Source organism: Rhinichthys klamathensis, unplaced genomic scaffold (assembly GCF_029890125.1).
Source record: "Rhinichthys klamathensis goyatoka isolate OS25496 unplaced genomic scaffold, OSU_Roscu_1.1 h1tg000192l_1, whole genome shotgun sequence".
Classification (NCBI taxonomy): domain Eukaryota; kingdom Metazoa; phylum Chordata; class Actinopteri; order Cypriniformes; family Leuciscidae; genus Rhinichthys; species Rhinichthys klamathensis.
The window spans coordinates 2,327,646-2,340,010 of record NW_026606718.1 but is presented as its reverse complement, the minus strand read 5'-3'; the positions used below and the strand labels follow the sequence as shown (position 1 = coordinate 2,340,010).

Here is a 12,365-nt window from a genome sequence, read left to right as displayed (position 1 = left end):
CTGCATCTCTCACTCTCTCACTGCATCTCTCACTGCACCTCTCACTGCATCTCTCACTGCATCTCTCACTGCACCTCTCACTGCTCCTGCTCTTCTCCCTGGGCCCCTTGCTCTTACTCTTCCTCGTCCAGACATTACAGTGTTTGTCTTTTTCTGTTTCTGTTTCCAAAAACATCACTCCTCAAAGTCCTAATTTTACTGTATAAGTGTCAATGTAATAGAAAAAAAAAGGGTAATTTTGGGTTGGCCCAATTTACCCAACATAAATCAGCTGTGTGTCAATTATTCAATTGTTTGTTTATTATTTTGCTGAGATATATTGTTTTTTAACTGATATCATTGCAGGAGCAGAGGTTTTTATACTGTATCTAAGGTTTGGAATATTGTTTTTGCTATTGTGGGATGGTGTGTGTTAACATTCGCAAATACTACAAAAACAATCCATAATTTTGTTGGGAGGTATAACTTGTCTGTTAAGAAAATGTAAGCATTGTGGAAATGTGTTCACTGACTGCATATTGTGTGAAAACGACATGAAATGTGTGAATGGTATGGCCACAATAGACCGATGCTGTGCTAATTGTGTTTAGAGTTTTGAAAATGTGACTACTGGTTGGACAAACGCTTGTTAGCGACTGAAAAAAACTGTAACGCATTTCTTAATGCTTTAACACAAAATGCATACAATTAACACAAATTTAAAATGCTTGAACTTCTTTTACACACAAGCTCAAACAAGACCAAAATAATGGAATTTTACTGCCAAAATTACCAATGCTTTAACACTGTATGTCAGAACAGATAACACCATGTTCTAAACCTAACCTTACAGGCTAAAGTCAAGGTAAACAGCTGTTTATATTGTGAATTGAAATACAAATATATCCCCTGTATTTTATTCTATTGTTACTGAGAAACAGCTGATTGAATTAAGCAAAATTATAAATCACAGCTAATTTCAAATCTAGGAAACACACTCAGGTGTTGAGGTTCTTTCAATTGCATGACCATATGGTATAAAAGAGGACATTTTGGGCTGATTTTTTGTGTAAGGGAACAATATAGAGCAACAAAAGAAAGAAAGAAAGAAAGAAAGAAAGAAAGAAAGAAAGAAAGAAAGAAAGAAAGAAAGAAAGAAAGAAAGAAAAATGTCTGCACTAGGTAGAGGAAGACGTGTACCAGGACAAGGGAGAGGAGTGGGACAAGGACAAGGGAGAGGAGTTAGAATGCGTGGTGGCGCTCAAAGAAGGGCCAGAGCTAGGGTAACTAATGAAATAAGACCTGCACGAAAGACTTGTGCCAGAGGTAGAAAGGGGACAGGTGGGAGACCACTTGCCAATATACGTGATCACATGGACAATGTGGCATTCCACCATTCCTGTGCAGTTCATTGACGCCTGTCCTAGGATGATGTCCCTTTTCCTTGCTCCTTTCTCCCCTTTCCTCAACCCCATTGAGGAGTTTTTCTCATCCTGGAGATGGAAGGTTTTTGACCATCATCCACAGGACCAAATGTCCCTCCTGGATGCAATGGATGCTGCATGCCAAGACATCACAGCTGAACACTGCCAGGGGTGGATACGGCATGCCAAAAGATTCTTCCCACAATGCCTTGCCAGAGAAGATATCAGGTGTGATGTGGATGAGAACATGTGGCCAAATGCAGAAGCCCGGGCAGATTAGAAGATGACTCTTTTTTTTAATTTTTTTTATTCTTCTTGTGCTTTTTCTGTTCGTATATTTAGTATTTTCACATATAAATGGCAGCTATATTGCATATTTTGTTATATTTCAGTAATGTTCTTTTGCAAATAAAGTCTTTACTGTATTGCAGCAATTCTTTCTCTGTCTTTTTTTTTCATAAACTGTACATTCTATAAAGCTACTCTGAGATGGTCATTCATTTTTTGTATTGAATTTCTGCAGCAAAAGAAACAAAATGCATGCATTTACTAAACCCAACAAAACAAAAATGTAGAGAGGCTTCAAAAGAAACTACAGTGCAAAACATAATCTATGATCAATACAATATACTGTCTATATTGTATAAGGGCATACCTGACACATAAAATAATGCAGTTTCTGTAATTTCAGCTGATGATAGTGTTTTTTTTGTCATTGTGTTATGATTGACTAAATGTTCCTGTTGGAAGAGAACATGTGTTAGTGTTTTGAATACAGTTTTTTCCAATTGCTAACACACTAAAATGACATGCACAGCACAATTATTTAAACTGAAACACAGAGAGCAAAACTTCTTCTCAAGTCTCCAAAAGTCTAAACACATTTTACGCTTTACACACATTTTGCAATTCAAAATGGCACTTTTTAAATGCACTGAACACGGTTCTCTGCATAAGACACAACAATCTGACATAAATTCACATGTTTGCCATTTCAAAACACTGCCATTCAAAATGACACTATATGAGCTAATTGACCAATACATGTGGCACGTGGCCAAACACCTCAATGGTTAATTGTTAACACTTCAATCAGGATGTAAGCACTATGAAAAGACCACAGGTGAGCACCTTTTTAAAAAAATAATAATGGAATTATTATTATAATAATAATTTTTCTTGCCTCTTTTTTTTCTATATATTTTTCCTGCAATTTTATTTTTCAGTTTACTGTTTTTTGTGAGCATATTTTTGTTCATTCCAATGTAAATACAAATTTTTTCTCAGTCGCTTTGGTGCATTTCTCACATCACTATTTACATCTGCACAACAGTTAATGCAGTTCTCAAAACAATTAGTACAAACTGCAAAACCAGTTGATAACCTGGAAAAGCGTGTCACTTGCTCAAAATGGATATCATTCCTCAAAATCAAGTATTCATGTCAATGAAAGTGTCAGTGTCATCAAGATGAAAAGTCCTGACACCATTGTTTATGAGCAAGATAGTCAAATGGCTTTGTCATGTTTATATTATGACAGTATACTCTGTAAATGTTTTCCAATGCAAAAAAAGTCAGATCTTGGTGACACTACCTGAAAATGCTCAAGACAACACTATATACTCTTTGCACAGCCATTTTACTGTAAAACTACAGTAAAGTTAAACATTACTGTATTTAGTGAGGTAAGTGAGTACAAGACACTGAATATTTTTACTGCATATGCTCTTTGCAATTCTAATTTGTTCACAGAATTGTGCAAAAGAAAAAAATACACCCTTATTTACAACAAACATAAACTCCCTTAGAGCTGTGCACAACTGTAAACAATATTGCAGTACGTATTGGGACTGAACATACAACATACATAGTACTGTAAATCATTCAAGCACATCCAGACGTTCCTCTCTGTCTGGCCACATAAGTTCACCTGAGAGAAATTGTTCAAATGAGACATCTTCATGAAAAAAAAAGATTTGTAAAATTTGCTTGACAGATTTTGACAACTAGTTCAACATTTTTGTATGTGATAACTAAAGCAATGAAATGAGGACTATTCGTTTTATATGGAATGTCTATTCAGCATTCACAAGTATAGTTAATTTTGACTGACATGACATAAGCAAATGACAATGTTATACAGTTTTTTCTGAATGCTTAAGCGCTAATCGTGATTATTGTAGCACAATTTCTAAAACTATTAATACGTATAGCAAAACCACTCACTGAGTTTGCAAAACTAAAAGCACAAACACTGCTTTGCACTCAGTTTGCAATTTTGTAACACACACTTTGCAAAACTGTAGGCACAATTCACTGCACAACACTCTTTTTGCAGAACTTTAAACACAACTCACTGCATACACTCAATTACCAAATTTCCAACACACTCCTAGCAAAATTATACACATGTATGGCTATCATTAACACTATTTTGCCAACTGTCTGGCACACTTTCACATGTGAAAACTGTTTTAGATAATTAGTTCACTTTGCAATCAGCCTAAGCACTATAAATAAGCCACAGGTAAGCTGTCTGTGTGGAGTACAATGGAAGGAGCAGTAAGAGTGAGAAGAGTGAGAATCAGAGGAGGCCGAGGGAGAGGACGTGGAGGTGAAGAAGTTGGAGGAAGAGGACGTGGAGGTGAAGAAGTTGGAGGAAGAGGAAGTGGAGGTGAAGAAGTTGGAGGAAGAGGACGTGGAGGTCAAGAAGCGAGAGGGTTAGAGGAAGTTAGAGGAAGAGGACAAGGAGGAGCAAGAAGAGGACGAGGAGGCCGAGGGAGAGGACGTGGAGTTGAAGAAGTTGGAGGAAGAGGACGTGGAGGTGAAGAAGTTGGAGGAAGAGGACGTGGAGGTGAAGAAGTTGGAGGAAGAGGACGTGGAGGTGAAGAAGTTGGAGGAAGAGGACGTGAAGGTGAAGAAGTTGGTGGAAGAGGACGTGGAGTTGAAGAAGCGAGAAGGTTAGAGGAAGTTAGAGGAAGAGGACAAGGAGGAGCAAGAAGAGGACGAGGAGGCCGAGGGAGAGGACGTGGAGTTGAAGAAGCGAGAGGGTTAGAGGAAGTTAGAGGAAGAGGACAAGGAGGAGCAAGAAGAGGATGAGGAGGGGAAAGAGGAAGGGTAAGAAGAGTAAGAAATAGAATAACTGATGACATCAGAGGTACAATAGTGGACCATGTCATCAACCATGGGATGACCCTGAGGGAAGCTGGCCAACGGGTTCAGCCTAATTTGAGCCGCTACACTGTGGCAAATGAGAATCGGTAAGTACTTTGTAGCACTGCCATACTCTAATGAGAAACACAACAGTACCATACATGCAAAAATACTGAAATTGTTACTTTACAGAATCGCTAGACGTCCAGATGTTGGGGGCAGAGGAAGAATGTTCACTCCAGAGCAAGAGACCCATATAGTGAACATGGTGATTGCCAATAATGCAATAAGACTGCGCGAAATACAGCAGCGCATAATTGATAATGACACCATCTTTCAAAATATACACAGTGTAAGCATTTCTGCACTAAGTCGTGTACTTGCGCGCCACAGAATAAGAATGAAGCAAATTTACCGAGTTCCTTTTGAGAGAAACACAGAACGTGTAAAGCAACTGCGATATGACTATGTGCAGGTAAGCTATAGTGTCATTGGTTCTGAATTTGGAAGTGCATACTGTAGTGCTGTGCATGGGCCTGATGTGTTGCATTTGTTTTGTCTTGTCCAGAGAGTGATGGAACTAGAAGCAGATGCCATGGGACATGAGCTACTTTTTGTAGATGAGGCCGGTTTTAACCTCAGTAAAACCAGGAGACGTGGCAGGAACATTATTGGACACCGTGCCATCATCATTGTCCCAGGACAACGTGGTGGTAACATAACCATGTGTGCAGCTATAAGCCAAAATGGTGTTGTTCACCATCATGCAACCATAGGCCCATACAACACTGCACACATTATTGCATTCCTGGACACCTTACATGACATGCTCACTGTTCAGAGACCAGAGCATACCCGATATTTCATCATATGGTACAATGTTAGTTTCCATAGGGCTGCTTTGGTCCGCAACTGGTTTACAGACCACCCATTCTTCATGGCACTCAACCTCCCTCCATACTCTCCATTCTTAAATCCCATCGAGGAGTTCTTCTCTGCCTGGTGCTGGAAAGTGTACGACGGTCATCCTCATCAACAGGTAGCCCTTTTACAGGCAATGGAGGAGGCATGTGGAGATATTGACCAGGCATCATGTCAGGCCTGGATACGGCATTCAAGGAGATAATTTCCCCGGTGCCTTGGACTGGAGGATATCGCATGCGATGTGGACGAAATTTTGTGGCCGGACCCAGAAAGACGACATGATGTTTTTTTTTTTTTTTTTTTTTTTTTTTTTTTTTGTGAAATTACTATTTTGTGTTCTGACTTTGTCTTGGTTTGATGAGTGTGAATAAACACCAATACTTGAAGTTTGGATCCTTGTATGTTTACATGACACTATGACAAAAGTATGACCTCAAATTGACATCTGTACACAGAGAAAGCAAAAGCCAGATGTGTTTTGTATTCATACCATCAGTGTGTAGTTGGCACATTGTGTGCTTAGTAGATGATGGCTTGTGTTTACTGTTTGATACGAAAACACCATTTTTACGAAGGTGTGAAGAGTTAATCTAGCTGTGTTCGCTTTTGCAAGAGAACTACAATGTTTTGATAATTGGGTGAAAGGTTTTCTTATTTGTGTGTAGAGTTTTGCAAAAATAGCCAATAGTTACAAAAAATGTGCTTAAGCAATCAGAAAAAACTGTAAAACAGCAGAGAGTTGTATGAAAGCAATTGATGCATGTCCAAAAGCATTTACTGTAATAATACCAAATAATAAAATGTTTCAACAGCATGTGTGTGTACCTGCAAATATTTCTGTGCATATGAACAATCTGAAGAATTTTCTACAATTTGAACTATTTTAGTATTATGGCAAAGCATACTAAAGATGAGAGTGCTTTTCATTATGCCCAACAGTGTGTAGTTGGTTAGACAAAAATTTGGTAATATGAATGAAGTGTGTACCATTTCGTGCAAAAGTTTGATTTTGATAATGCTATATGTAGTTTTGGTTGCAGTGCTTCATTTTGTAGGATATATGAGGTATTTTGCAGTTTGGGTGTGTGGTTTTGTGAATTGTGTTAAGTATTTTGATAAAACCAGCCTAGTTTGTAAAATTGTGTGTTAGCAATTGGAAAAAACTGTAATTATTTGATTTTGAGACATGTTTGCAGTGTTTTGTTAGACATAGTGTAATGTGTTAGTGTATTATTGTATTTTGAAAATTAGTTTTGGAGTTTAGTTTACAATGTGTGATTTTGAACATGAAATTAACCGTTTTGCCAATTGTGTGTTTTAGGTGTGTTGGTGCGTTAAGAGTTTAGGAAACTTGTTAAATGTATTGAAAAAACTGTCATAGCGATTGGAAAAAACTGTAACAGACAAGCAATACCTCCCAACAAAATTATGGATTGTTTTTGTAGTATTTACAAATGCTACAGTAACACACACCATCCCACAATAGCAAAAACAATATTCCAAACCTTAGATACATTATAAAAAACTCTGCTTCTGCAATGATATGAGTTCAAAAACAATATATCTCAGCTGATAATAAAAATAAATAAAAAATAATAATAATAATAATTGACCCCATGTAGTGAGAGATGCAGTGAGAGATGTAGTGAGAGGTGCAGTGAGACGTGCAGTGAGAGGTGCAGTGAGACGTGCAGTGAGAGGTGCAGTGAGAGATGCAGTGAGAGGTGCAGTGAGTGATGCAGTGAGAGGTGCAGTGAGACGTGCAGTGAGAGGTGCAGTGAGAGGTGCAGTGAGAGGTGCAGTGAGTGATGCAGTGAGAGGTGCAGTGAGACGTGCAGTGAGAGGTGCAGTGAGAGGTGCAGTGAGAGGTGCAGTGAGTGATGCAGTGAGAGGTGCAGTGAGAGGTGCAGTGAGAGATGCAGTGAGAGGTGCAGTGAGAGGTGCAGTGAGAGATGCAGTGAGTGATGCAGTGAGAGGTGCAGTGAGAGATGCAGTGAGAGGTGCAGTGAGAGATGCAGTGAGTGATGCAGTGAGAGGTGCAGTGAGAGGTGCAGTGAGAGGTGCAGTGAGAGATGCAGTGAGTGATGCAGTGAGAGGTGCAGTGAGAGGTGCAGTGAGAGGTGCAGTGAGAGATGCAGTGAGTGATGCAGTGAGAGGTGCAGTGAGAGGTGCAGTGAGAGGTGCAGTGAGAGATGCAGTGAGTGATGCAGTGAGAGGTGCAGTGAGAGGTGCAGTGAGAGATGCAGTGAGAGGTGCAGTGAGAGGTGCAGGTGCAGAGAGAGGTGAAAAAAACTGATTTGCTTTTTACTGGAATGCTTTTGAATGTGAACAGTACGGTACATGTGGACATAAAAGTCCCAACCAAGAAATTTAATGTAAAAACGGGGGATTGCATTTTTATTGCATGCAAATACCTGTAAAACGGACACATAAAAGTCTATGTAGTTTTTGTAATGTCAACAATAGCCATTATTTTGAAACCTGGTGTACTTTGATTGACTGCATTTACCTTGTGAAGTGAAAACAAGTGTTATTCTTTGACAGAATAATTTCATTTTGAGTCAGATTTCCAGTGTTTTGGGAAATTTAATGTGTAGAGAAAGATGTGTTCTATTTTGAAATGAAGAGTTAGTATATATTTAACAAAATGTGTTTTTGAGAAGAAAATCATCCATTTGGCCAATTGTGTTTTGTTGGTGTGAGTCTGTGTTAAGAGTTTCGAAAAAGTATCTGAAGTATGGGTAAGCGCTTGTTGGCGATTGAAAAAAACTGTAAGACAACCACATAAAAGACTTGAACGCTTTGTGTGGCACTTCAATTTATGCTTAGCTGGAACAATGCTAATTTACTCACCATTGTGTGACTGTTGCAGTGTTAACTTCTGGGAGCTGGATGGTGGTCTCGCTCATCACCTTAGCATTGGTGAGGATGCACTCTCGGATGTGCTTGTAGGCACGCACCACCATTGTGAAGCGGGACACCCTCACTCCATCACACCGCACCACATTTGGATAGAGGGCACAGAGCCTTGTGAAGATGGCCTCCACCACTCGGTTGCAGCTAGGCCACTGTGCAGGACTATGAGCCCCAACGAAACACCTGCAAATTACAGCAGAATACATATTCATTTCAATGTGTGATCATTACTCTGTTATTTTTCTTGTTTTTTTTCCCCCTTTTCTAATCTGTCTGTTTTGCTTTGTGTTGTCTAGATGTTAATTTTTGATATCTGTGCATAGTTATGTTTTGTGGTTTGTTTTATACAAAATTTAAGACAATCAAGAACCTGTGTTTGCTAAATTTAACATACCTTTTGGTGCTCTCCACACCTGGTGCCACAATCTTCTTAGTGGCTCTGAATCGTCCCTGTTTTAGGGAGGTTTGGTGACGTCGTGGGTAAATGGTTTTCCTCTTGTCATACTCCCCCAATGCCTGCCATAGGGTGATGATCTTGACGCACTCTTCTCCAGTCAAGGCCAGACGGTGGTCTCTGAGGCTAACCAAGAACTCTGCCAAGTCCTGCACGGCTCCATACCCCCAATATTATCAGGTCCAACAGAATCCTAAAATAAAAGATAATTTAGGAACTTTTGATAGCAGCAATGAATACAAATATTCACATGAAAGCACAGCAAACATAACTAAGATTTTGTTTACAGACGTAAATGTACACTGGGCCCTTACATCATGTGAAGTGTTCTCTTCAGATGTCAGAAGACCAGTTTCAGCTGATAATTGGTCCACTGGAACTACATGAAAAAGGCAAACATTCAGTTTAAATTTGTATTTTTGCCTTTCAATAAGACATATATACATAGAGGTGGTGGTAATTGTTGTCACAATAACTCTATATAGATACTTTGGTAAACTCACAGCTATGTGCTCCAGGAAAGAGTCCTGGCTTTGAATGACTGTGCAGTGGGCTGGTGACAGGAGACGGAGGGGCCACAGACAATGATGAAATGGAGCAGGTGACAGATGTCACTGGTGATGGAGGAACCACAGACAATGATGAAATGGAGCTGTTGACAGGAGATGTCACTGGTGATGGAGGAACCACAGACAATGATGAAATGGAGCTGGTGACAGGAGATGTCACTGGTGATGGAGGAACCACAGACAATGATGAAATGGAGCTGGTGACAGGAGGGGTTGGAGATGATGCTGCAGACACTGATGCTTGTGAAGAGGCAACAGGTGTCCGTTCTGTGTCAAAGGTGGGGACAGTGATGTCCTGAAACTCCTCAAGTTCAGCATAACCTTCATCCACTTCTATACCAACCTCAGTGGTCTCGGACTCTTCAATGGCCAACTTGTAGTCCTGCAGAACTTTACCAGTTTGCTGGTAAAGGTATTCCACTCCAATAAGCTCACCTTTAAAATATTAAAACATTGAAAATTAGATAATATACCAGGATATTATATTATAATTCAGAGGTTAAATGGTATGTGTACACTTAAAAAAAAATGTGACCAAAAACAACAAATAGTTATCTACCAGTGTACTTTCTTGGCCCAACATAAGGGATGATTTTCTTGCCCATAACCTCCTCTGCAAGAGTATTGACAGCATGAAGATGATTGTAGGAATGGGGCTGCTGCTCATCAGTTGTTGCTACCACAGCCCGGTCCTCATTCCACCTTGCAAGTCCATCCATAAGATACGCCTGGAAGAAGGTGTCACTCGCCAGCGTACCTGTAAATTCAAAAAAGAAAAATAAGACCACACAAAAATGTCATATGGATACACAAATAGCTGTTCCCATAGTTATTTTAATATATAATTAAATCAAATCTTATTTTAATAATTCAGTTAAGTCACTTATTTACCTGGGATGAATCTGTTAAGGTGCAGGTGAAATGACTCAAGCGAAGTGGAACCTCTGGCACAGCGGTAGGTTGGCAGACGGTGGCCTCCCTTCACTACAGTGCCCGTCTGCATGTAGAGCTGCACACCAACAGGATCCTGGATGCAGGCCACATGCTTCCGCTGGGACTTCAATATCTCTCTCATCCGGGCTGAGTTTATTAGTGGGACTCCCATAGTGTCACGACCAGCATCTCCATCAAAGGCCTGAATATGGCTCTCAATCAGCGCCAGGGTGTCCTTGGTCCCGCGAGTGGTTCTCCTGCAATGTAGGGCTAGCTCGTTACGGCTGATACTGCGCAGCACATCAGCCTCGGATGTAGGTTTCCAGTTAGCTTCTAGCTCTGCATGCTTTGCCTTCTTCAGGGCCGTCAGGTCAACCTGGTCCCACATGAAAATACAGTGGCTGAGGCGACTCATAAATGTGGCATACAACTGATGAGAGTCAGTGGTGCAACCCACAGCAAACCTCCGCATGAAGTGCCATACATCCAAACGGATGATCATTTGCTCCCACTCTTCAAACATTCTTCTCAGAAGAGTGTTGCCACAGCAGTCTCGGTCGACGTACAGTATCTCGGGAGGAGCCACCCCAGCCACTCTGTATCTTTTAATGAGGCCTTCAATCATTGGCCCGAGACCAAAACCTTCACTGGCTGTGAGCACGGACATGATCACCTGTCCGTGCTCATTACCAATATTGGTTGCCCAGGTAGCAGTGCCATAGCTGCGTCCAGCTAGTTTTCTGGCCACTTTTTTTGTTGAATCCATTTTTAAGATCCGACCATATTGCAATGTGATAGTGGCCTTGATCTCATCCAGCCTTTGCAGGACATCCTGGGCGTACACCTGCATCAGCCACCGATGCTTAGGGACAGAAGGCATTGAAGGAGCAGATTCAAATGTCACAGGCAGGATCAGGCTCGAAGTGACAGCACTGGCAATCCCCTTGCAATCTGTCAGATACTGGACTGTCTTTTGCAACCACACCTCAGTATGACGTTCCTGCAGCTTGCGCTGGATCTGGCTGCTGCTGTTTCCCAGCCCTCGCTGACGCATCAAACATACTACCTCGACGTCACATGCAAGTTTTGATGTAAGAATGCATGGGAACTGCACCCTGTGGCCAATGTCGAGCTGGGAGACGATATCATGGCTCCAGCTGATGACTTTCCTCTTACATCTTCGGCAGGCCAGGTACTCAGATGCCACAAAGTATATCTTACCCAAGGCAAACACCTGCCTGATCTTTTGATGCAAGCCAGCTGAGGTCAGAAGGTCTTTCTGACAGTCTGGATGTGGACAGGTCAGCTTCACTTGCCACAGTTTTCGTGGCATCCAGAGCAGCAGGGGATGGCCAAAGTAGTTCTCTAAGGGAGGGCAATTACTGGTCTTCAGTGGAACCTGTGGAGGATACCACCAAAGTTTGTCCACCCTGCTAAAGATCAGCTCAGGATGGCCCTGTGCTGTCCACCTGAACAGGGCCTTGGAAATCCACCTCTGATCCACTTCAGGCAGAGTGTGTATCCATCCAGATGGAAGACAGACTCGTTGTGCTGGGGAAAAAAACAAAAAATTTAATAAATACAACAAATGCAAATTCACAATAACTTCCCTTAACTTTTTTATCCCTGGAATGGAACTTGAATATTTTGTTGCATATTTTAAATAAGTATAAACGTACATGCCAGATGTGCCATCTCAAACTTAGTTGCCTCTGCCAGCAGTGTGCTGTCATCTATCTCAATGGACACAGTCGGGCGAGTGAGGATAGCTGAGGTCCCTGTGGCTGCCTCAATGGACACAGTAGGGTTATTGAGGATTGCTGAGGTCCCTGTGCCTGCCTCAATGGACACAGTCGGGCGAGTGAGGGTGGCTGAGGGCCGCGTACGTGCCTGGGCCAAAGCTACAAAACAAAACACAGAACAGATAAACATGACTACAGAACAATAAATCCTAAAATCCTACAAAGCAATAAATACTAAACACACCAAAAAAGTGTTATACAAATAAATGTT

At 41.1% G+C, this 12,365-nt stretch overlaps 1 protein-coding gene across 1 annotated transcript; it reads right to left on the bottom strand.

Moving 5' to 3' along the window:
* Window positions 1-9,327: 9,327 nt before the first annotated feature.
* On the bottom strand, window positions 9,328-10,138 carry LOC130095754 (uncharacterized). The gene is made up of 2 exons (XM_056262530.1): window positions 9,979-10,138; window positions 9,328-9,854 (listed from the first exon to the last, which is right to left on the bottom strand). The coding sequence occupies exons 1-2, from the start codon at window positions 10,136-10,138 to the stop codon at window positions 9,328-9,330; spliced, it is 687 nt and encodes a 228-aa protein (XP_056118505.1).
* Window positions 10,139-12,365: the final 2,227 nt, after the last annotated feature.